The 24,649-nt window shown below is 46.2% G+C and overlaps 1 protein-coding gene across 1 annotated transcript in view; it reads right to left on the reverse strand.

Annotated features, from left to right (window-relative positions):
- Positions 1-241: 241 nt before the first annotated feature.
- FAM171A1 (family with sequence similarity 171 member A1) overlaps positions 242-24,649 on the reverse strand; it is a 718,266-nt gene continuing 693,858 nt past the window's right edge. Inside the window, exon 8 of the mRNA XM_069648403.1 lies at positions 242-2,487. Coding sequence (XP_069504504.1) covers positions 882-2,487 — 1,606 coding nt within the window. The 3' untranslated portion in view covers positions 242-881. The remainder of the gene's footprint in view (positions 2,488-24,649) is intronic.

Consider the following 24,649-nt stretch of genomic DNA (forward strand, 5'->3'; position numbering starts at 1 on the left):
AGCATCGAAAAAGGGTCCTAGCCTACATTTGGGGGGTGATGGTGGGGGAGCCTGTATTATATACAGTATACATTCCACTGGAAAGAAAGGAAATACATAAGCACATGTTGCATTCAAACAAATATGAGAAATGAAAGATCAAAAAGAAAAGAAAAATGGGCAGGGTCTGTTGTAAATGCAAAAAAAGGCACTTTGATCTGATGGAACAAGATTAGTTGAATTAACTAATGACAAAATTAGGTTTGGTTTTCATATAAAGGCTTTAATACCAAGAACTGCTGCGCACAGCCTTCTTGTAGAAATACATTAAAACAATGTGCTTGGGAAAAAAAAGCAAGTTATAATCAAAGAAAATGTGTACAACCAAATTGTAGAAAATAAAAAAAGCATTGTCTAAGCAAAATAGTACTTAGTGTAAAAGCAGCAATGCATAGCCTTTGAGATCATGTGTACCTTCCAGGTGCCCCGAGTCACACTTATGTTTAATGCAGCTTTCCAGTAAACATTGCGATACAAGTGGTTTCAGAATTATAAGTTAAGTTCATTGTCCACAACAAAGGGTGAATGAGGTCAAAAATCTGCCAATCAACTTTCACATCGTCAACATTCGGAGGCCATTTGAAAATGACTGGCTCAACAATCGTGTCCTATCTATCTGCCCCAATCTCACAGTAAACAACCATAAAAAAACATTTTATGAGGTGGTTTATTCCTTTTTGTGTTTTAAGGAGCCCACTGCAATGCATTCAAGTTACTTTTCTTTATACGCGCCCACCATATTCTTCCCATAGACGCAGCAGCTCTCCGCAAACACCAAAGCACTTTCATAATAAAAATATTTGGCAATTCTATACTTCGCTGTTCAGTGGGTTTGCAACAGTTCATTTCATATTGAAAGCCAACAGGGGTCTTTCTTCTCGTTTTTGCCATGGACTTTTTTTGTTCTCACCCTGCTCTTCTGTACTTTCATCCAAATTTGACGTTTCATGTTCAGGAGTCGTTATTGGCTCTGGTGAGGTTTCCACAGTTCTTTTAATGGGCTCTTCCTGCAGACTTGGTAGTTGACTGCCATTTCGCCTTGCAGCTGCATCAAAGAATGACCGTAGGCTATTATCTTCGGGGCTACAGACTGGTGGTGTGCCAGAGTCACTACCGCTTTGGTCCAAGTCGTCCAGATACACGAGCTGTGTGTAAGCCGTGCTGTCTGAAAGATTCTGCTCTTTCTGCTGGTGGGCCTGTAATGCTGATTGAAGCTTTGATTGGTGATGCTGAAACAGTGATAATTTCTCTCCTCTCCCTTTCCGTGTAGATTTTGGTTCATTCATATCCACACCAGAATCCAAACTTGCATCATTACTTCCATTTTTACCTGCCCTCTGCAGATCAATATATGAATGTCTAATGTGTGCGTTTGACCTTCCATCTAGAGACACAAACCATGCTCGCGGATGTGGCATTGGCTTTCCACCCGCCAACTCCATTAGAGCCTTTTCAGTTAGCAGCTGAACGTCGCCGTTCATCTGAGCCAGAGCAGCATCGTTTAGGGATGCAGGGATGGACATGGACTCAGACATTGATACATTCGGTGGACTCCATTCCATTCCGTCTGTGTCATGCAAATCCTGTTGAGATATTGTTTGTGGAGGAATCGTTTGCGGGGGATGTGGAAGAAGTTGGGCCTGAGAATTGGAAAGTTCAGCCTGAAGTCTTTCAATTTCAAACTGCTGGTCACCTGGGGTGACTAACTGTTGGCTGACATATTGATGTTCCGATAACTTCATGTAATGCGCTGGAATAACCAGTGTTGGCAACACATTCCTGTAAACACTGTCATTAACTTGATCAACCGAATTGTAGCAGATCAACTGACCTGGTCGGGGAAAAGCAGTTGGTCTTTCAAGATGATCGACTGATCTTGACATTATACATTCAGTGGTTCTACGGTCTATGGTTTGCTCTTTTTCGGGAGCAGAAGGCGTGAGGTGAATTTGTTCCTGAACACTTGCTTTACTTCCTGTGACAATGTGGTTCACAGATGCCTGAACCTCTTTGTCTTGTTTTTCCAACAAGGGGCGATGGCACATAACAGAGTTATAGCTTCTCCTGTAATCCTGTTTAATGTGTGGCTCATATCCTTCGGATGTTTCCATTGGTTTTCTGCATTGCAAAGGATACATTTCCACCGATTTATGATAGTCTTTTCTTAAGGTACTGCCAGGTGTTACATTATCAAAAGAGAATCTACTCTTGTCCTCCTGATGTGAAAGCAGTTCCTCCCTCGAACTGAAATCCCTGGAGGTGTTATAAGAGGGCTTCAGCATGGGAGTACGTAGGTCTGCTTCACAACTCGAAGACACCATTTCCATATGGACAGCACTAATTAAATTGAGGTGAGACATGGAGGTTGCCTGGTCCTTTTTAGAGTTGTCCAGCGCCGTCAAAAGAGGAGGTTTCCTATGATGCTGACGAGGTTTTAAACACCTCCTCCTAAAAAAGAAAGAAGAAATGTCAGTGTTCTATGCATTGCATGTATGAAAGGTTAACATTTAAAAATATTAACTATAAAGGAAATATTCTCGTTTCATCATTTATTTTGAGTCCAAACACAGATACAGCCCCATTAAAGACATCTAAACGGGAAGCCCAACTCTATCGAAAGAGTGCTTGGACATGGTGAAAGTAGGCTAGGTAACCTAAACCTACACTATGAAACCAAAAACATGGTCAGTTTGGGTCTCCCCTTTCTCAAGATCCTGAAGACCATTTCATCATTTCATTGTTTCATCCCTAGAGAGAAGATACCACATGTCAAAAAACGCCTTTTTTTGCAGGGGGCAACACAACAGGACTACTGGAGAGAGGAACCTGCCACGCCAAATGTACCTCAGACACTGGTGCATATTCTTTATAAACCTCCACAATTGTATACATCAAGAACCACTATCATGTTGGAGATCCTGCCTCGACACACAGAACTCAGTGATAACTTTTAAAAAAAACCTTGTTGCATGTTATGTTCTCCTGGCAGAGTTCAGGGGATGGCAAGTTGCAATCTAGTCAAGAGGATTCAAACCAAATATAGCTCTAATTTAGACCCCTCCTTTCATCTTTACATAACTCACCAATTACAAACTTATGAAGAAAGCTGTACACTTACAATACTCATTGTCCAGGTTTAGCCCAAGAATGTTCCAGGAGTAATTTTTTTATTAGGTTTATGAAAACCCTTATAAATGTGGGGCCACTTCGTGTCCCGAGTTAGGGCATAAAATGCAACCTATTTATGAAAAGCAGTAACTATTCATGTTTACATGAATACATATTTGTTTTAAACATGAGAGATGTGTTTAGCATTGTAAAACAAAGTTGTATTTTTAAACTGTAAAATGTAAATGTGATGCATTCAGATCTGTTCATGGCACTGGAAATAATTGTAAAATGTATGTCGTCTTCCCTTCCTCTACAAATCGAACTACGGTCTCTGTCAAGATGTCCAAAGTAAAAGTCTTCCGTCCTATGTCCAAAACCCTACACTGACCCTCACACGCTAACCATATCGAAGTGCAAAAGGGCTTAATGTTCTTTAGCTGGCATTTGCAGCTGTAATTTACAAGTTAAACTAAGTTCCAAAAGGGTTTCAACCAAAAACAACCAAAAGTTTCAGGATCATTGGAAGGGGATTCCCTACCCTCAAGTCTTAATTCTTTCCGGGTTCGTAGTCTCATAATCGGTAATATGGTGTTCGCCTCCTCGCAGCCTTTCCACCACTTTCAAATATAATGTAAAGATTTTTTTATCAAGAGATTGACTTTCTTCTCCTTACAATCTCTTAATTTCAGGGACTTTTTTTTCTCTTCCCCAGGGTTTCACAAGGCTTCTTTACTTTCTCCTCTTACTTACTTTCAGCACAGTGGTTTACAAGTTAAACCCAAAATACCAAGAAAGTATTTCCATCCTCTTGGTAGTTCAACTACTTTTAAATAATTGGAAATGGGTTGCTTTGTGACAAGATTACCCTCCTCTCTTGGTAGAAACGGGTTCTCTCTCCAAGTTGACAACAAAACAAAGACCAAGAAGTTACTCCTTCCCCGCTTGGTCTTTTCAATCCTTCATTAGACTTGCTTACTTTCCTTGTTTGTATTCAGCCCAGTTCAGGGGTGAATCTCCCTACTCAATCAAAAGGTGTATTTTGGGTGTGGGTTCCACACTTATTCAGGGTGCCTGGTATACTTCCTGCCAGGACTTTGCCAATGTTGTAACACTCTCATATGTTCATATTCCTTTCCAATTGAGTATTGGGCCTTTGCCTGCCTTTCACAACCTCACATGCTTGTCAGATTACCCCAGCTCCCCTGCTCTGGTTCTCCCAGGCTTGCCAATTACTTTCAATTGGCATGCGTTGTATGGCTTGAGGCGCACCAGCGCCCCAATCTTCCTGTGTGGAATCTCTGGGCACTCCTAGCTGCTTCAGCGTTCTCTGCTGTCTGCGCGCTGTCCAGCGTAGCAGCTTCGTCTTCTGGCCAGCATCACGTAGGCTCCCTGGTCCTCGCACTGCAGCAGTTCTCCCAGTAGAACAGCTCTTGCTCCTTACTTCTGCGCAGCAGACCTCCAGTCTCGTAGCCTCCTCTTCTGACACTGCCACAACCTCGCCTGCTCTCCGGTCTGCTTGGCGTCCCTATGGTTTTCCAACCGGCCTTTGGTATGGTGCCTCCCCATCTTCCTGGCTTGTTGGGTGTTTTAAAGTCCCAAGGATTGATCAGCTGTTCGGAACTTGCCTGCACAGTGTGGTTCATGGCGGGCGTGATCTTCATTACTCGGGCCTTCTTCATCGTCCCAGTAGACCCATAGGAACAAGTATGTGCATCTATGGTTTTTCACAGGAAGTTCCATATCACAATATGTCATGCATAGCTGGGAAGGCACTGACTAGTGACTGTTATCCCTCATAAGGGGCCCGGGGGCTATGACAGGTCTTCTAGTGAGCCATCTTCATTCTTCATTCCACCAAGGTTGGTCTCCCCTCATGTGGTTCTCCAGCAGATAGCCAGCCCCAGGGTTGGAGTAAGGTAACCTCTGCTCTTCCCTGGCCACATGGGGAAGACCCTACCCGGGGACTAGTGACGACTCGGCAGATTCGTCACAGTTCCCGATTGCAGTGTTTCCAACGGTCTTACATTACCTGCTCACTGCAATCGTTGCTGGTATTTATAAAAGCACTGTGTTCATGAAAACATTTAAACAAACCCCATTTTCTTATACTTCCCTTATACGCTATTATTGAAATGGCATTCCATGGTATGTCCCCTAGAAGGGAGGACACCTGCGATTTCGGAGGTAAAATATTTGTATCCTTCAGCTGTAATCCCTCCGAGGACAGCAATATTGGGCGAGCCCACTGTGTGGGTTGAGCAGAGCAAGCATGCACTTTGTGAGAGTGATTCAGAGGTGAACTTTATTCGAGTAGGACTGCATTCATGATCAGTTCTTATCCCATAAGAAGGCCTGCTCTAGGCCTCCTTTCGCCCTCTAAGAGACCCAGTGATCCCCTACTGCCAGGGCACTTTCAGTGTAATCTGCCGATCCCTGGGAGATAGAACAGAGAAGAATGAGAAGGGTGTGATCTTGTGCCCAACCTATATGTTGCGAACGCTGGTGAAGATAGCCGTGCAGCCATGTGTTGAGAGATTGGTCCCACTGCCGCCTCTGTCCATGCAGCACCCTTGTGGAAAAAAACATAACCAAGGACTATCCTTGCCCCTGCTAAGCTCAAGAAAAACAGAGGCGAAATCCACACTTGCATCAGTTCCCTGCAGCACTTCTGCACTCGATGGGAAGCTCTGCAAAATGACTGCCTTGCCTCCATATGCTCCAAGTATCGTTGGTGTTAGAGGCTCCAGCCCCAAAGTAAAGCTTACTGGGATTATTTGCTCCCCCTCACGTTGTACTCTGGTGGCGCCTACATACAGGTAAAGACTGCATTTTGACTCAAAGCACCCATCATTAGAAGAGGGAGTACCACACATTAAGCCGTTCTTAGGAGCTCCACCCTTGTGAGGTATCATTAATAAAAGTTGCTTCCTGCACAAAGAAAGTAGTCCTGTTCCTCACGTTGCAGCAGTCAACTGCAACAGAGACTCATTATGCCGATGAGTGAGGAGGGTGGCCACAAATCGCCACTACAGATGACATGCATTCTGGTGTTGTGTTCGTATTAGAAGGAAAAAAAGTGCCAGCGTGTGCCAGGGCCAATTAGTAAGAGCGTCACAACCATCACAAGAGACGGAAATATATTTACACTATATTCAAGGTCCTGCCATTAATCTCTCTACACCAGGCCCCTCATTTCATTTGCCTGCTGTTTCCCTCAGAGTGAGGGGGGAGAAGAAGGCTAATGAAAAAAGCAAAGGAAAGCGGAATCTAATAACCAGAGACCTTGTGGGCCTCAGGGTATGGTTCATTGCTCCATATGAGCGGAAGCGAGGGGGCTTCATGTGAGTTACTCTTCAACAGTAAAGACTCCGGCTGCCCTCACAGGCACCAGGTCTGGAGCCCATAAGTCCATTGTATGAGGGGCACAGCAGTGTAAATAAAGCAGGGCGTATTCAGTGCCAGCCCAGCTCCAACAAATTCTTTGGTCTCCTCCATTCAGAGATGAGAATCCGGTTTTAGCGGGCACGTGTAAAGAAGCAGCCAAAGCCACACAGCAGGGAGCTGGTGCTCCTTCACATTTACTACAGAGACCCATGAAGGGAACAGGAAGCCAGTCATTCCAAAGCTTTAACCTGAGCTTTGCCCTCAGCACACAAACCCAAGCGGAAAGAAGACAGTGGACATTCCTAGCAGACCTCAGCAAGTCCTTAGCCTCTAAGAATTCAAGCCAGACCTTGCTGTACCTGCAAAACCTGTATTTTAGGGGCATCACTATTTGGACAGTAACATTCTGGCACAGAAGTTCAATCTACTCCAGACTTTTTCTTTAATTTCCACAAAGTTGAAGCTGCTCCCAGCAGTTTCAAGCCATAGGAAGAAAGATGAGCCAGTGTAGCACCACCAGTCGTCATCTGCTGGAAGCAGTCACCAGCAGACCAACTCGAGCCTGCTTATATTTCAGATCTCTTTAAATGCATTCATTTTTGGCTAGGCAATGCATTTTGTAAAGCACAGCATGAGAAAGGGCTCTAGAGACCGCCATTTATATTAGAGAAGATTACAAGAGATGACGTTTGGGGGGTCGGCATTTAAGACATATGCGCACACTGTTGCACCCACCTCATCTTTATTTTATGTAGGGAAGAACAACATTGACGTGGATTATGGGACTGTCTTGAAGAAACCATTCTGCTAAGGCGTTTATTGGTCTGTTAATTTAGGTTGACATTTTAAAATTTCCATTTTCAATCCAAAATCTTGTACGATATATTTTACATGAATTTCCCCACCATTGGGGCTATCATTTATGATGTATACAATTACCATGTGGGGTGTTTTGTTTCTAAAAACTGCATTAGGAGCAGTTTATTGCAGTGTCCTCCTGGATTGCAACTGGATAATCTACAAGTGGTCTTATGTCCTCCTTTGGCTCCACCCCGGCTCACTGTACTGAATGAACTGCGTCGCCCACCTCCTGTTCACTCAAAGGTTGCCTTATCCCTTCCCATAATAAAGGTCAGTTATAGCACCACACCCGAACACGAAAAAGGGTTACATAACATCATGCTCTGCTGCCATATTCATGGTCTCCTGGTACTATAGGATCTGAAATGGGGTTGCGGGGAATGAGGTTAGTTAGTAAGAACAGAGAAAATACAAGACAGCTTTGCTGTTGTACTGATGTGTCCAGGTCAGAAGAGCCCACAAGCCGAGGGATATGTGCCAGGGTAATTTATGTAAAGGGCACTTGCAGTATACTTATCCCGCAGGGAGCGATGTGTAGCAACAATGCATTAGTTGGGAATGTTAAACAGATATGAGAGAGATGTTTAAATCTGACGTTTTTAGGGTGTTCAATTGCTGTGTGTGAGTAGATTAGTCAGCGTTTGCTCATAAGGCCACCACTACTATGAAAAGGTCAGTGGGGAACATCCAGAAACATGCCTCTGTAGCAGAAATACCCACAACAGATCAGAACAGGAACCCCTAACAGAGAGGAATAGTAGCTCAGAGTCCTCTTTAGGTCCCAATATGAATCTTTTGCCTGGTCTGAAATGGACGAGGCAATGGGGAAAAAATAGGACTATGGATCTTCTGAGACAGGTGGAAGTAAAACAGTTTTGGGAAGGAAGGATGGCCTCATACTCAAAGCCACTTTTTCTTTTGAGTTGATAAAATAAGGAGGCTACAGAGTCTAGAGCGTATTCACCCATTGTGCTGAAGTGCTGGCAACCAGGAAATTCACCTTAAAAGTGGTCAACATCAAAAGGGGACTAGGAAGAGCATAGGTGGGACAGGCCATGAGGATATACGTTAGAACCCGCGAAATAGGTTAAAAGGTACAAACAGAGTGACCTCAAGGTAAAAGGTCCACTTTATTTTGCTAAAATAAGCAGTGTCTTACAAGCTAAGTATAGAAAGATCAGAGAGGGAAGGCATGACATGCACCGACTAGAGGCCCCAAGACTTGGAATGTATGAATTCAAAGGCGCCAATGGCGCCAGCAACGAAAACATAAGAACAAGGTCCAAATCCCACATAGGAACAAAAAAAGAAAAAAGGCATGGTAGAAATTGGTCAGTCAACCCATTGAAATATCGCATAACAGTGGGGATTGTAAAGGAGCCCATTTTGGGAGCACCTTAATGACTGAAATAGCAAAGTGCCCCTTCACAGTGCTACCCTGACGGCCCTTTTTCTCAAGTTTTTGGCACAAAAGTTTGCTGCATGTCTAGCAGCCTTGTAAGCACCCAGGCGAAAGGTCCTGAGGTCCTCATCCAGAGGTGCCTCCTGGGTACATCCCAGGCACGAGCCACGCAATTAGTGTCAACACTAGCTTGTCAGATTTGTCCGGCTACCTTCTTGCAGTCATTCACCAGATCAGCAAAAAACATGCTCATCCCCAGGGTACAATTATCTGAAGACTCCTTCACCAAAGTACACAATGTATAGGAGCATTTTACCCCAGGCATTTTCCTGTCTGGGGTAAAGCGGAAATTATTGCAGCATTCAGACTGGTAGTGGAAGCCTGAACAACCAAGCTCTCATCAATAGGGTGTGTGCCGTTTGTATTTCTAAGCTAAGACCTCATCCAAGATCGGAGTCCAGCAGACTTAAGCCATTTCAGGCAGGGTGCGAAACTGCAGCAATAGCGGGGGGGATTCCATAGAAAGGCCCGGCTCCAACTGATCAGTGAGGTTATGCTGCACTTTGGCGAGTAAGGATGCAGAGATCTTGAGAATGTACTGCTTTTGCAATGGTTCTTGGGAAGTATTCGAACTTCCCAAGAACCATTTATGGTAAGCCTGAATTTTCTTTATTACAAAAGTGTCCTGCCTGCTGCCTTCATGAAGGTCAGAAGCAAAGCTGACGAAACCGTCATCTTGGTAAAGGAGTTCCTGCGAGAAGTCACCAATTTTTCCATTCCCCAAGCAACAAGTCCAAAGGGTAACTGATGACCTTCCTCATTGAAGATCTACCCAAATTTGGAGAAAAACTCCAATCTGAGGACTGCAAAGGTCAAGGTCTCCTGTGCCATTAAACCGGTGCTGAAGCGTTCCGCACCAGTGCTACCACACCGGACGGCAGAGCAGCACAGTGCTGGTGTAGAGAAGCCTCAAATCAGAGGACTGGGTCGAGCTCACAGGCTGGCAGTGAAGGTGCAGTGGACCTTTACGTCACGACTGGAGTGAGGCCAAGCCGCCTGCATCAGGGCCTTGGTAAAAATGTCTACATTTTGTTGAATTCCTCCCACTGCTCCCGACTGGAGAAGCTGGAGGGGAATAGTACCAGAGCAGGTGGTGATGTTCTAGAGTCAGACTGCCTGGCCCATGAATGGCATTGAAACTTCTTAGGCTTTTTCCAAGTGTGGTGACTGGAAGTGTCTTTACTAGGCGAGCAGGATCTCCCTGGTCTTTATTCTTCTAGTCTTTGTCCGACTCACAGGGCAGAGACTCCTCCAGCTGCTTTGCCTTTTCAGCTGGCTGAGGCTTATTCATGGATGCCGAAGTCGTCAATGACTTGCATGGTATTTTCCCACTTATGAAGAGCAGAGCACATCTTTGTGTGCCCTCTATTTTTTTTAGTGCACCCTAAAGCCCATGGGCATCAGCGCACAAAACCAAAGCATCAAAAAAGGCATGGGAATACCAGGTGCATAATCGGGAGGAGCACAAAGCATAGATTCCGCACAGAGTGTATGGGTCAGCATCTAAATCGGAAACCTAATTTAACCTAATGATCTAAGAGTGGATTGAAAGGTCAGTAGCCTCATTTTTAGGTGTCCTGGTCAAGCAGACACCAAACAGCACTTGTGTGGGTCTGAAACACTCATGGCTTTTTGCAGTCTTTGAAGTCTGTGGTCTGCGGGGGCAAGGGGAAGACTGGATGCAGGTCAAAGAGGAACCGCCTGCAAAACGGTTGCCTTCTAAAAAAAAAATAATTAAAAAGCAGCATGACATGTGCCCAGAAAAAAAAGAACTGCTTTTTTTGGGGTGCGGGGAGGGAGCAGGAGGCTGCATATATACCACCCATATTGTGACATATGGATTCATGGACCCCGGCGAAGCAGAGTGGAGCATAAGTTGACCTGAAGTGCATCCCTTGTAAGGTGAAACACGTCCTGAAGAAGCCTGACTGATGCCTGGAGGATATTTCTTAGATGAGGAATCTTTGGAAGAAATCTATTAGAAATAAAGTGATCAGAAATACAATTGCTAGCGTTTCACCAGCCTGGCTGCCGTTTCAGCCCTTTTAGAAGCACCACAACCTTGATGCATGGCTCATGGACCACAAACTTGCAAACCATGCAAGGAAGAAAAGAAAATCAGGAGGATGGGAGGAGGAGGGTTGGGAGGGTTTTAGAAGTAGGGAGGAGTGAGTTGGTTGCTGGCAATCAGGAAAAGGTTCAACATGAAAGTAGTGTCTGTTAAGTTAGGGCAACCAAGCTGTGGATGGTAGGAGCTTAGCTGCAAGCATAAACATAGCTGAAAAGCTGCATAAAATGTCATTATTACTTTTGTGGCCATAGCCTATCACTGTAATGTGAACCAAGAAATAAAATCTGACGGTGACCAAAGCACTGACCCACAATATTCTTGAAAGAACCGCTCCCCTAATACCCTGTACTTAGTTGGTAGCGCTTCCAAAAATGCAGATTTAGTTGCAATGCCAGTCGAAGGATTTTTGTTGTCATAGGAAAAGTGACTATCCCATGGCTCGAGAGCCATAATTTAGGGGTTTAGCCACTCTGCGGCGTCCTATATGGAACCCTAGCATTACCTTCGAAGCATGCCTCGCTGGTCGCCCAATTGGCTGCCTTGAACATTACATGGATGCAGACTTTCTTCTAGAAAAGAGATTGAAGCTTCCTTGACCCTGTTGAAATCGGCGAAAGGATTCTTCTTAAGGAAAGCTACTTGGAAGCAGTAACTTGTTTTATTTTGTTCACTTCTACAGCCTGTGACATGAAAGGTTAGCCCAGCTTGTGGATAAGCAATAGAATTAAATCTGCTTGCACAAGAGTGGCTGATCAGTCTGGTTCATGAACGTAGTGATGGAAACGCACCCCAATATCAATACCGCTGGAAGCATCCACTTGAGCAGCATCACCAGCTGTGCCACAGTAACGTCGTCCATAAAATCATTACCCACTGCAAACAGAACATATTCGGACATGGCTACCATGTCTCTAGAAACAAACCCACCGTGCTTCTCCTTGCAGCCACCCGTCCAGCAGGCTCATGTAGCCAGTCCACTGCACTTTAGTCTGAGCGTTAAGGGTACCAAACACTGCTTCCTTCTTTTGGCAGGTGTACCCCTAATTTCCGCCTCAGATTTCATCATCAAACGACTGGCCTAAATCGTTGAAATCTACTTTATACACCGACGATGCAAACATTGGCTTTCACTACGAGTGATTTCATGTGCGCCTGCTTTAGTTCAAAGAGGTCGCACAAGTCAGACTGGCACATTGGAATTTTAGTTATTTTAACATTATTTCTTGTACTGAATAAAGAAGGGATCTTACTGCCTCTTTTAGAAACATGTGCGATACCATGCATCTCCTTTTTTCACAACAGGCAACCCCAGTTTCTTGTAGCACTGCGTGACACAGTTGCTGTGTACTATAGTGCTGTGTGCAAGAATTCTCAGGCTTGCTGTTACAGATACTGGATTCTCTCTAGTCTGATATATGCTACACCCTGATGAACCGCCTGAAGGTGCTTTCGCTACTTGGCAGGACAAGTGTGAAGGCCAATAGTATGGTTGAAAGCGCATATTCCACTTCTTAATCGGGAGTGGGAAGAGTCGAGCCAACTGCTAGTCCTTTTGATCTCGCAATATTTAAATAAACTGTCTTGTTGCGCCACTCATCCCCATAAACCTTCAATTAGAGTTGAAATTCTATGCCAGTAAAGGGTGTTTACAATTGTAAGTAGGTTGGGGAAGGAGTAAGTTGCTTAACCGTAATTCCTGTCCTCTTCTCCCACATTGGTATCTTTCATAGATTCACATGCTGTGAATATTCCCTGGCGTCATGCTGAGAATCCTTGGTTACCTTATGTTTGCATTGACTAAAGCAAAGAATGTTATATTGTGTAGGCTGACACCCTTTTTATGGGTGCTTTTGGTCCCACCCAATGCGACATTGAGTAGTTCGATCCTCCTCTTCAACTTCTCCTCAGATTCTGACCCATCATGCTGCCCAGATCCGGAAGGCTTTTACCTTATAGGGGAGGAAGGAGGGTGCATGTGAATCTATGAAAGGTACCACTGCTGGAGAACAGGAGTTACAGGTAAGCAACTTACTCCTTCAGCATTGCAACTAGATTCACATGGTGTGAATAGACTTCATAGTAGTGCGTTGGTGGTTGCAAGGTAAAATGCCGACCTCACTGAAAAAGGCACTGCAGGACAGCTCTACCTGTTTGAATGCCCGCTCTGTGCTGTCTTTTCAGGCAGTAGTGCCTTGTAAACTTATGTGGCACTGACCAAGTAGCTGCTTGGCAAAGGTCTGATGGAGAAACCCACCCACAATGCCACTGTGGCCTTCGTGGAATGAGCATGGGGCAGAGCAGCTAACTGTTTTCCTGCTGACACATGGCAGAAGGATATTACCAAAGAAATCCACCTGGAAATGCCCTGCTTGGACAGAGCTTTGCCCTTGTTAGTAGGACCATACCCCTGGACAGTTGCGTTGAGTTCCTAAAGGACTTTGTCCTGTCAATGTAATATTGAATGCGCCCTTTACATCCAGAGAGTGTAGAGCTACAGACCGGTAAAGCAATGGTTTCATTCTTATGAAAGTATATTGGAACCTTGGGAATGAAACGTGGATTGGTCATTAGCAGAAATGTATCTTTCCAAAACCGCAGATACAGCTCGTTTTTGCTAGAACCTGCATTTCCGACACTCTTCTAGCCTACGTGATAGCCACCAAGAATGCCACCTGCCACAAAAGGTATTTGAGCTGGGTTGCGGCTACCGGCTCAAAAGGTTTTTTGATGAGACTCGCCAAGATTATTGAGGCGCCAGTCTGGTGGAGTTTCCTTTGTTGGTGGAAAAGTTCTGAACAGTCCTTTGAGGAAGTGTTTAACATGTTGCTATATAAAACTGCATGCTTTTTCTCTTTCTAGTGTATCTTGAGATTGCTAACAGGTGGACTCGCATGGAGGCATGAGCTAGACCTTGTTTAGATAGGTAGAGTACATACTATAAGCGAGGCACGGTATCACAAGTATGACATTGACGCACAGGTTACACGTTTCAAAACCTTTATTAGATTCTTGGGGTTTGGAAACTCCTACATTGCCCTATAGCTTTGATGGCAGTTGTCTCTACCATCAAATAATAAAGAAAACAGTTCTAGACAGTCTATGTCAAATGAAAAAGGCCTATACAAAGAAAACCTAATGCCTGCCTCATCTCTTATACAAAATGTGTGTAAAAGGGAATGTGTTTTCAAAGGAAAGTCAGTGTTCTAACAAAGGATCAATATGGCTGAGTGAGCTCTCCTCCCCACGTTGGACAGCATGGAGCAAGGTGGTCCCCATAAACAGGATGACACACACTGGCTCAAGTTATAAACAAAAGGCAGTTCAAAACGTGGGTCGAGGCCCGCTTGGCCTTCCACGTTAAAGTCTCTTATTCCAGCTATCCCAAAGTTCTTCCACAGTTCAACAAAAGTTCACATAGGTCTCCCTCCATCAGGCTCAGACCTCTCAAAGCATGTTCACGTAGGCCTCCCTTAGTCGGGCTCAGACCTTTCAACCAAAAAGTACTCGATTCAACGTAGATCTCCCTCAACTGGGCTCAGACCTCGTAACTACAGCACTTGCAGGGGTTCCCTTCCCCAAACTTCATTCACATTCTTCAATCAACCTTCAGGCCATCAAAGTACATCTTCACACAATTAACAGACAAAACCCAACATTCTGCTACACATCAAGAGTTCCAACACAGAAAAAAGGAAACCGTCGAGCGAGAGCCCGGCCCTTTTCAAGATAACGCCAGCACTAAGGGCCCAACCACATTGTGCCCCCAAACTCCTTCCCAAAGGTGTAAGATTCTCACCAGTTAGGGGAGCATTTCCCATGGATTGCCGGCCATCAAGACCAGTGCAGTGGTATGGGCTGATTAGAATCCCACTCTTGTGCAACCGGCCACCCCCCGCCCTTTGTCTCAGGACCCGTTCAGCCACTCTCCAGTCCCAAGAAGACAGTTCGACAATGTCATAGGGGTTCTGGCCTTTGCTTGGGAATCTACGACATCCCGCCATGGCTTCCCTGGAAACAAAGTCACAACCTCCTGTCATTCGCAACCAATGCAGGCTTTTATTTAGCAAGGCATCCCTTGGTTCTGATTTGTTTGCCTCTAGGTTGGATACCCCGTGGAGGTAGATTGTGGCACATCGGTGCACTCCTTGGCTTTGGCCTTGCACCCGCCCCTTCTTCGCCATGTGCCTTGGCCCCTGGTTGCGCCTAGGCTAGTACGTTTTATATCCGCCGGGCTTGATTCATGACTCCCCCCAATGGGATGGGCTTTGGCTTGGATTTAAACACCCCTTTGGACTCCCCGATCTTGATGATACTTTCACAGGGGCTTTGATGTTAGCAGGGCTTTGTTTCCCAAGATCTGAATTGCAGTGATCAAAGTTCCATTAGTAAGCCTTGTGCTCAGAGGCACCTGTGCATTGGTTATTTCCATGGGTGGTTAAGAGGCCCCTTGACAGCAATGGGGATGGCCCGGGGCTCCCACTCCCCCTGCAGCATTGCTCCTCCCCTCCCCAGAGCCTCTACCAGGGCTGCAAGCATTTTCTTGATTATTACCAACTCAGCAAGTGCTTGATTGCACTTGCGCCCTCTGGTTGAGCAGTCATCTTTGGGGAATGGTTCAGTGGCTATCCCAACACCATGATTAGTTGCATGCCAGGGGCGGTTAGGGGCACTGAATGGGGTTAGGCGAAGAAAAGAACTGGCACCTGAGCAAGTAGACAGAAGCTCACTTCAGGCACTGATGGAGGAGCCAGAGAAGGTTTTAGCAACCATGGAATCAGTGATCCCTCTGCCCACTTCCTCTTCATAGGGGCGTTGGAGGCGAGGAGTTGATAAGTAAGCAATGCCCAGGTCAATTGCTAGCATGAAAGCAGGGTCCAAGCTAGGAATTACAGAGATTGAGCTTGAGCCCATGCAGTGGCTTGAGGGTGCAGTTGAAATAACATGCTCCTTTGCGAGTGACGGTGACTTCCTTAACACAGGATATGGGGGTTCAGGTAACTGGTGCTCCAAGATGGTAGCTGGGGGCACGTGGGGCTGAGTGGGGTCAGTAAAGGTTGGGGGAGTGACAATCAAGCTGCCCTGGTTGTCAACCTTTTCTGTATCTATAGCGCTGCATATGGTGTTCCCTCCGGGCATTGTCATATTTCTTATGATGCCTAGGTTATCTTGCGTCGAGTCGGTACAGACCTCCCCAGGGCACGTAACAAACAAGCCCTCTAGGTTGCAGTACTTTGCTCGGCAAGCAACTGTTGCATATTCTATGGACGCCCCACCATAGGCCCCTCCACTGACATCCTTGGTCCCCCCTGGAAACAGATGGATTTCATCGATCAGAAGGTGCACCTCCCCCGTGTGATCGGTTAACTTCTTGGGGGATAGCGAGGGTGGTCGGTTTGCCATCCCTGGGGCAGGATCACCAGCTGTGGTTTGGGGTGTGCCTCTGTGTTCCGCAGCCTTCTTATGGTCAACATCCTGTGCTGGGACTTGGGGCAGGGGAACTTTGTGTGCGTTGAGTTGGATGCAGAAGAGAAGCGGGGGGAAAGGGGAGATCAGTGAGGTCTCCATGTGCTGGGTTTGAGGGGGACGTTTGGGGGTCGTGGCCCAACAATGCCCCTCCAAGCCCCTCCACGACCTCTTCCTCCTCCTCCTGCAGCAAGCTTCCACCCCAGTCCCATCTTACTTCCTCCCAGAGTCTTTGCTCCCTCTTCGGACCAGGGTCCTCACTTGTCCTCAGCTTACCTCCACTATCCTGTGCCACACACTTGTGGCGCCAAACACTGTGCCCTTGCCCTGCCACCGGCTTCACCGCTGCAAGGTCTGTGCTGGTGTTAAGGATCCCAGGGGGAATGGCCAAAAACCAGCAGGCAGCAAGGAAAGACCCAGGAGGGGTCACAGGGCTGCCAAACATTGTGTCCTTGTCCCTTCCCGAAACTTATTTAATGTTTCCGTTCTCCCTCAGTCGAGCTTGGACCTTTCAATAATGTCTAAGACTTTCAAATGTGCGAGGCCTTTACCATAGACCTCCGCAGGACCACTTCGACTTCCACTTCAGCTCTCCCTTAATGTTATTTGCTGCAATGTCTCTTGGTATTGGTAGTTCTACACCATAATCAGAAAAGTTCAAAAGAAATATTCCTCTTAACTTCCCCTTTCGTCGGGGTTGATCTTGACCATTGCACATTTCAAAGTTGATTCACTTTGCCGCCTTATTAAAAACGTTTCGTGGAGACTTTCGAGTGGGCCATTTCTTTTTGTCGGACCAATCCGCTATTCTGTATCACTGGCTTCACAGTTATCAGTAACTTAAAATAGTTCATTATTGGTTTGCTTTCTTTCGCGTCTCATCAGCATGTGCGCAACCTTCAATCACGTGATACACTGTTGTAGCTTCAATCTTTCCTTGACACAAACCGGCCTTTCATGTCTTGCACTAACTCACCAGTTGTGTGCATTCCTTTCTTGTTTCTGCAGCTTTGATTCACGAGTCACGGTGGATACCACAGGCTAGGCCTTGCCTCCCAACTGGATCGTTCACCTGGAAGGGTTGCTGGCGTCCTTGAGACAATGCAGGCTTCTTGTCTGCGATTTGGCTTTCTCCGTGTCTCCATCACAGTTTCCCAAAGGCAACTACCTCCTGCAGGGAACTTCAGGATTTCTCTACCCTTCGCTCTAGTCCCTCGATTGGTTGTCCTGCTCCAGTGGGTTCGCCTTCACCCACGAAGACCCGCCCCTTTTTGTGTCTCCATGTTCCTCCTCTTATCCGTGTGGAGGGAGCGAATGGATATCAGATGTATGTGATTATGGTCAAGTGCCTGACTTTCCATGACCTGATAAACAGGACATGTCCAATGAGATATGTACATGTTAGCTTCTTTACTTTCAGTCACCCTCTTCCTCGGCCCAGTGTTTGTGTACAAAGGGGGGTGGGGTGAATAGCTGGGACATTGGAAAATCCTATTAAATAGGATGGGGTATGGGGACGGGAAAGGGCCGGGGATACCGCATCTCACTGTCTGTTTCCTCACCCTCACTCCTTGAAGATCCCCGACCTAGGTGATCCTCCCGCAATGATCCACCCCCAGGGTCTGGACCCAAAAGGGGATGGCAGTGGCAGTGCCCTGGCCGAGAGAGTGAGAGAGTGTGAGTGTGAGTGAGAGTGTGAGAGAGAGTGAGAGAGAGAGATCGATCCCTGGGGACTAGCAAGTGAGACACCCTTTGGTTTCTCACAATATGTAAGCAGCTGCACCTCGAGTGGCTGGACCCCTGTTTCGCACACCATGCACAGAACCTTTTCCTTTTGAGCACATACGATTAGTGGCAGGAGCCCCAGCCGTGATCGAATCTCTTTGCAGTCTTCAGGAATTGCTAGTCTGCTGAACTCTGCAAAATCAGTAGCCATGCCGTCAACTTCAGTGACTGTGGGTCGTGATGCATGATTTCCCTGTGGTCTTGCAATATGATGTCCAGTTGATTGAGCAGCCTTATAGGTTGATCCGCCAATTTGTGAAGCAGGTCCGAGTACCACATTTGGTGTGGACAGTTCGTGTGACCAAGATTACTCGGCATGGATGTGCCCAGATCATTTGTATTGTCCGACGTATGACGGGGATTGGAGAAAGCGTGTAGGCAAACCAGTTCGCCCATGAGATGGAGAACGCGTACCCTATTGACCATAGTTGCGGGGTTCTTCTGGTAAAATCGTATGCACTTTTTGTTGTGGTTGGTGGTGAAAAGGTCTACAGATGGGTGACCCCCATTTCCAAAACAGCAGCTGGAGTTGGCGGTCATTGAGCTCCCCCTTGTGACAATGAGTGGCTTGCCTGCTTTTATGGATTCCTGGGAGATGGAGTACTATAGAGAAATTCCATATGAGATTGCCCAGTGCCAAACCAGTTGTGCCTCTAAGGATAGAGTTGGTAATCTCGTGCCCCTCTGCTTTCTGAGGTAACACATTATTCTAGTATTGTCCGTCAGGATCCTAACTGTGTCTCTCTTCAGTACCGGCAGGAAGGATTTTAGCGCCCTTCTCACTGTCCTCCATTCGGCTCTTCGGCTGACCAGAGTCCCCCGACATGGATCTGGTCGACAAAGGCCCTCCCAGCCCAACATGGACGCATCGACGATGAGCGTTTTGTGGTGCAGTGGTTCCTGAAAGGAGTTGCCTTTTAGGATGTTGGCCCACCACTGGCAGTTGTGGGCCCGTTTGGTAGACCTGTATCTTGTGTCCCTATGTTCCTGAAACCTGGGGCCAATTGGCAGTGATGAATTCCTGTAGGGGCCTCATGTGGAGTCTGAAATTGGATATTAGCGGTATTGCATGATGCCATGGTTCCTAGTAGATGCATACAGTCGCGCACTGTCCGCCATTTCCCTCTGTTTGAAGGTGGGGATTAGAGATGAATATGCTTGCTTTATCTGCCAACGGTCTCACTCTCGGCTCTCCTGTCAAAACTTCTGCTCCAAGAAAAAACAACTTCTTGGATGGCTGCAGTAAGGGTTTCTTGCAGTTTATTGAGAAGCCAAGGTCTTGGAGACACTGCACTGTCTGCAAAGTGGATTCTTGAGCCCTGGCCATCGATGGTGCCCTCAGAAAGACAGTCAAAATAGCGATAGACGTGGCGGCCCTCCCTTCGCAGGCCTGCGTCTATTGGTCCAATACACTTCGTAAACGTTTGAGTTGCTGATTTGAGGCCGAACGGCACTCTAAATTGGTAATGGGCACCTTGCACCACGAAATGGAGATACTTTGTGATTTGGGTGAATTTGTATATGGAAGTATGCGTCCTGGAGGACTAGAGATGCCAGAAAAACACGAGGCTGCTCCTCTTATCACCTGCTGTAGTGTTACCATGGTAAGCTTCTGTTTCTTTACGAACTTGTTCAGCGTGCGCAAATCCAAATGGGGGTGCCGTTTAGTTTTCACACAACAAAGTATCGGGAACAGACACCCTTGTCCGCTGTATCGCCTTTGTACCTTCCCTATGGCCTTTGATAACTTATGTTTTACCTCTTGTAGTACTACATTTACATGCACAGATGTGTGATGACTAATTTTGGGAGGGGACGCTGTTGATGGGGGCGCTCTAAAATCCTGCACATGTCCAAGGGTTATTGCCTCCAGTACCCATTTGTCTGATGGTACGTGCCACCAGTTTTGAACATACTTTCACATGTTTCCCCCAACCTGCTTTTTTCTTGGGGTGTAGCCACTGTTGCTCCTTCCACTGTCACCCTCTCTGGGAGCTTGGGGCCTCTTTATGCCTCTGCATCTGAATGAAGTCTTTTGACCTTAGATATCCTTGGTAGGCTATCCTGTAACTCTGAGTAATATTTGGTGTATGATCTACCTCCTCTAGCGGAGGTGGAGGATCCTGCTCTTCCTGAGGCTCTCCTGAAGGGTTAAAAGGACCTCCTGCCTTGCATTGATGTGAGGAAGTGCACTATATCAGAGTCTGCCTTTAATCGCCTTGAAGGCATCTATTTTAGGTCCAAAGAGGTTATCTCCTTCTAAAGGCATGTCCACCAATTTGTGATGCACTTCTGGCCTAAAATCTGTGCATCCGAGCACCCTGGTGTAACACCACGCCATTGCCGATCTGTTTAAAACCGGTCTCTGTCATGTCTATAGCGATGTTAATGCTGTGATTCGATGCCTCCTCCCCTTCCTTCGTCCCTGTGATCCCAGCAGTAAGCTGGGCCTTGATGGTGACCAGGACCATGAGGCTGCAGACAGACTTAAAGCTACTTCTAGATTTTGACCTTGTTCCGGTGGAAGTGGGCGATTGAAGTCACTGTGTGCTCTCTAGGGATGCTTTTTTGGTGGAACATGTGCCTGCCCCTGGTGTGATTGAGGTAAGGCAGCATCCAGTTGTGCAATGACCCAATAACCCTCTGTAGGGATGACAGGACCTGCAGAGGCAGCAGCGCTTGTGGGTTTGTTAGCAGGGCTCTAATTTCCACCCGAGGTTGCTGTGTACCCAGACCTGGTTGAGGTGCTCCGACGGGGAATCCTGTACCTAGGAGGCTGGGTTCTGGCCTTGAGTGACGTGCCCAGTCAGGGTGCTCTTGTCCTAGTTGACCCCCATGAGGGGTCAAAGAGAGGAAGGTTTCTCCCTGTGGTAGGAAGTAGTCTTAGAGACATCAACCTTCGCTGTGGCTCCTGCATAATATGGAGTCTTCAGAGTATGAGAACTGTACTGTGGCGGTTCCACCTGTTGTGCCTCAAAGTCTGTATCTATCTCATGTTGCAAGATATCCTCCAGGATGAACTCAGAGTAGGTAATGGGAGAGACAGGTGAAGTATTCACCTGCAGGTGCCCTGCATCCTGTTGATTGCCCTCTGCGGGATGCTTTTCATGTTGTTGAATGGAGTGATTTCCCCTTTCTTGCATTGTTTGAGGAGTTGATTTACCTGGGGTAGTAGTCTCGGGCCTCCGGAGTGCTTTTGACCGTGGGCAGTGCTTGTTTGTCCATCAGGGAACTGGCAACGACTTGTGCTTAGTTGGTGGCTTGGGTGCATCCACCGTAGACTGAGGTCTGAAAATCTGAGGTGTGGACTTACTTGCCAGCGTGATTGTAATCTGCCGTTTATCAGACTTGCACCTCGACGGGTTTGATATTGTTGTCAACTGTGGTTTACTTGACGAGGTCGTTGGCAAATGCTGTGTACTAGACGATGGGACTGTTTGATACTGGTGTGTTGTAGGGACCCTTGAAAGTGGTTTTGTCTTGTGGCTTTCACTTAACGACTGGGTCGTCGATGGAGGTTTTGCCTTGTGTTTACTCAACGACAGGGTAGTAGTCACTTGGTTTGCCATTGGCGACCCTGTTGAGGGCTTACCCATCTTACTCTTATGTTTGCTCATCGATCTTTTCGATGACTATGGGCTTTTCTTAAAGTGTTGCCCGTTTGCCCAACAACGATGCAAGCCTTTGAGGCATCAAGGGTCCAGTTTCCCTCAACAAGGCCTCCTGCACCAACAGCTCGTGGCTGTGCTTCTCGTGGTGCTTATATTTTGTATGCAGCCTATCTTCTGATATCGCTCTTTCCTTAGAGAGTGGTCTGGGAATGGCCATACTCCTGGTTGACTGACTCAGAGGGGTAATTTCCCTCATTGAGCCAACAGACAAGGCGCCAAATTCTGTCTTCAAGGGTCTTTGAGCTAAAGCCCTTGCAAATGTCAGTGTTCTACCGTGTGGTTAGGGTACAAGTAGTAGCACAGTTGGTATGCCAGTCTCCCTCGAAGAACTTTTTTAGGCCACAGGTGAAGAAACTATCCATCTTATTTAACAAACTCCAACCTTTTTCCACTGTAATTATTTTCTCAGAGGAGAAATCTCCAGGACTCCCATCAGCGTGACACGCAGTTAGAATCTGAGGCGAGGGTGAGTAGGAGGGTCCAAGTACTCGATGTCCCATTGGTTGGGACCAAAAGCACCCATAAAGTAGGCAACAGCCTACACAATATAATATTCTTACCTTTAGGCAGTGCAAACGTAAGGTAACCGAGGATTCCTAGCCTTACACTGGGGAATATTCACAACATGTGCATCTATGAATGATCCAATGCTGGAGAACAGGGGCTCTGTCTCCTGCTCTTTCCCAAAAGAAAAGTACTTACGCCTTAATAGATGAAGGCTGTTATACGCATTGCATGTATAAAAAATTCACAATATGTTTGGGAGGATCTACCACCTTTCTCAAGTGGCATTGTGCAATATTTCAATAGATTCAGGCACAGTGCACACCAATCTTCCAGCTTTCTTTGGAGACATTAAAACGTCCACAAAGGACCATATTCACAGCACTTAAGGTGAAGAGGACCTGTTGCTGGTTACACTACTTCTGCAAGTATCGAAAGTACTTGTAATACAAGTACCAAACAGAAGGAGCGGAGGAACGCAAGGTGACCATCCATCATATATCTCGCTTTCTTTACCAGCTACACTTGCTCCTTCTCAAGAGCAGTTTCCAGTTCAACTAATTACAAATGGTGTCTTCCTTAAACCAGGCCTGAAGTCTCTGCCAAGCACCACATTCCTGGGGAGACAGCGTTGGTCTCTGGCTCTTTCCAGCATTTCCTGATAGGTACAGGAAGGTTTATTTCAGCATGGACCCCCCCACAGGCTGCAGAATGAGCTACAGGAAACTCAGAGTAAAAACAGGCACTCATTCAATTCAGAAAAGACTTAAAGAACCCCTTAGAAAAACCCTCATCTAGTTTAATGATATGAAAGGCTGATATGGAGTAGAGCTGAAGGAATCAATTTCGGGGATTTGGATATATTTCGTGGTGGGCGAGTTATTTTGTTTAAAGTGCCTTCCTGTATTAGTTTCATTGGGTTCAAAAGGATCTATTTAATGAAAGCTAAGGTTGAACGGTGGTCTGATTCACTACCGCGCAATTTGTGCTGTAAAAGAATTTCCAATAAATATACTCCCATCTATGAGACAGATCGGGCCTGCCACGAGGGCCTAAATGATTCACTTTAATTGGCTCTATAGAGCACAGAGTGTTGACTCTTGTAATGTTTACCTTCAAGTTATTTTAAGAAGAAAACATCCAGTTTAGTTTCTCGTGGTTATTAAAACTCAGCACGTCTTTACTCAAATCCAGTTTAAGGCCCGAGGATACTTTATGAATCTCTTGTTCCCTTGAGAGTAGCATTCACTGGGCTCTGCATATCTAACCAAGACATCAGCAAACATGCTTAACTTCTTCTCTGCTCTGGTATAGTACTGTATTGTTAAATGTACAATAGTTGCGTCAAATGAACTTTCAAACATGCCTTCCCGCATACATTTCTTTCAAGGAGGGCTATTTTTGCCTGAATAAGGATTTGGAAGGAAAGTGCCATAATCTAATACATATGAAGAAAAACAGTCAAAGGAAATGGGTGCAACAAAAGCAAATTGCACAAGTTTCTTAGACAAGGTAAAGTCAGTTTCTTTCCAGAAATCAGGAAAATAATTTTCATTTTAGAAGTTTAAGGTCAAGGGGATGCACAAAGCAAAATATATGCCTCATACAAACTGCAGTAGATGCCAATGAAAACAGGACATGGTAGAAAATACATCAATGGAAGAACGGGCATGGTTTCAAGTAATAGAGAATAAAGGTGATGTAACGTAAAGTGGTCTTGTATAGCCCACGTCTGCCATTTTGTCAGTCTCGCTGGAGGGGATATTTAGTGAGATAAATTGAAAGGAAAGTACAAATCCAGAAGGATTCTGTTTGCAAGTCTATCACCAGGGTAAATTACTTTAAAACAAAGGATTAGTGGCTTTGCATCAAAAGTTCACTATTTCCTCCCTCCAGGGGGAATGACTGGATCACTGGTTTGATCTTCCTTGTACACTCAACCACCAGGTGAATGTCTCCCTCCTCCTGATGTCTGGCTCTCAGTGCCCCCACTGCCCCCATACACAAATCCAGGGGAATGTTACCTTCCCCCATGTCTTCTCATATACTCTGCTCGGTGTGGGTCCAGACCCGTATCACACTCCCTTTAGTAATTTGTTTTGGCAGACCTGGCTCTCCCCCTGCCAGGTGCTGCGCCAAAGATTATGACTAGTGATACTCTCCTTCTCAAGTTGTGGGTCCCAGACCCTGCTCTCTTATCTGTATCTTACTACCGGTAGACCCGGTTTACTCTCCTGACAGGTACTATTGTTTAGAGTATTCCTCTGTGTAATATATCGGCCCAGACCCTTGGTTTGC

This window comes from Ambystoma mexicanum, chromosome 2q (genome assembly GCF_040938575.1).
Source record: "Ambystoma mexicanum isolate Mex_15411 chromosome 2q, UKY_AmexF1_1, whole genome shotgun sequence".
NCBI classification, from domain to species: domain Eukaryota; kingdom Metazoa; phylum Chordata; class Amphibia; order Caudata; family Ambystomatidae; genus Ambystoma; species Ambystoma mexicanum.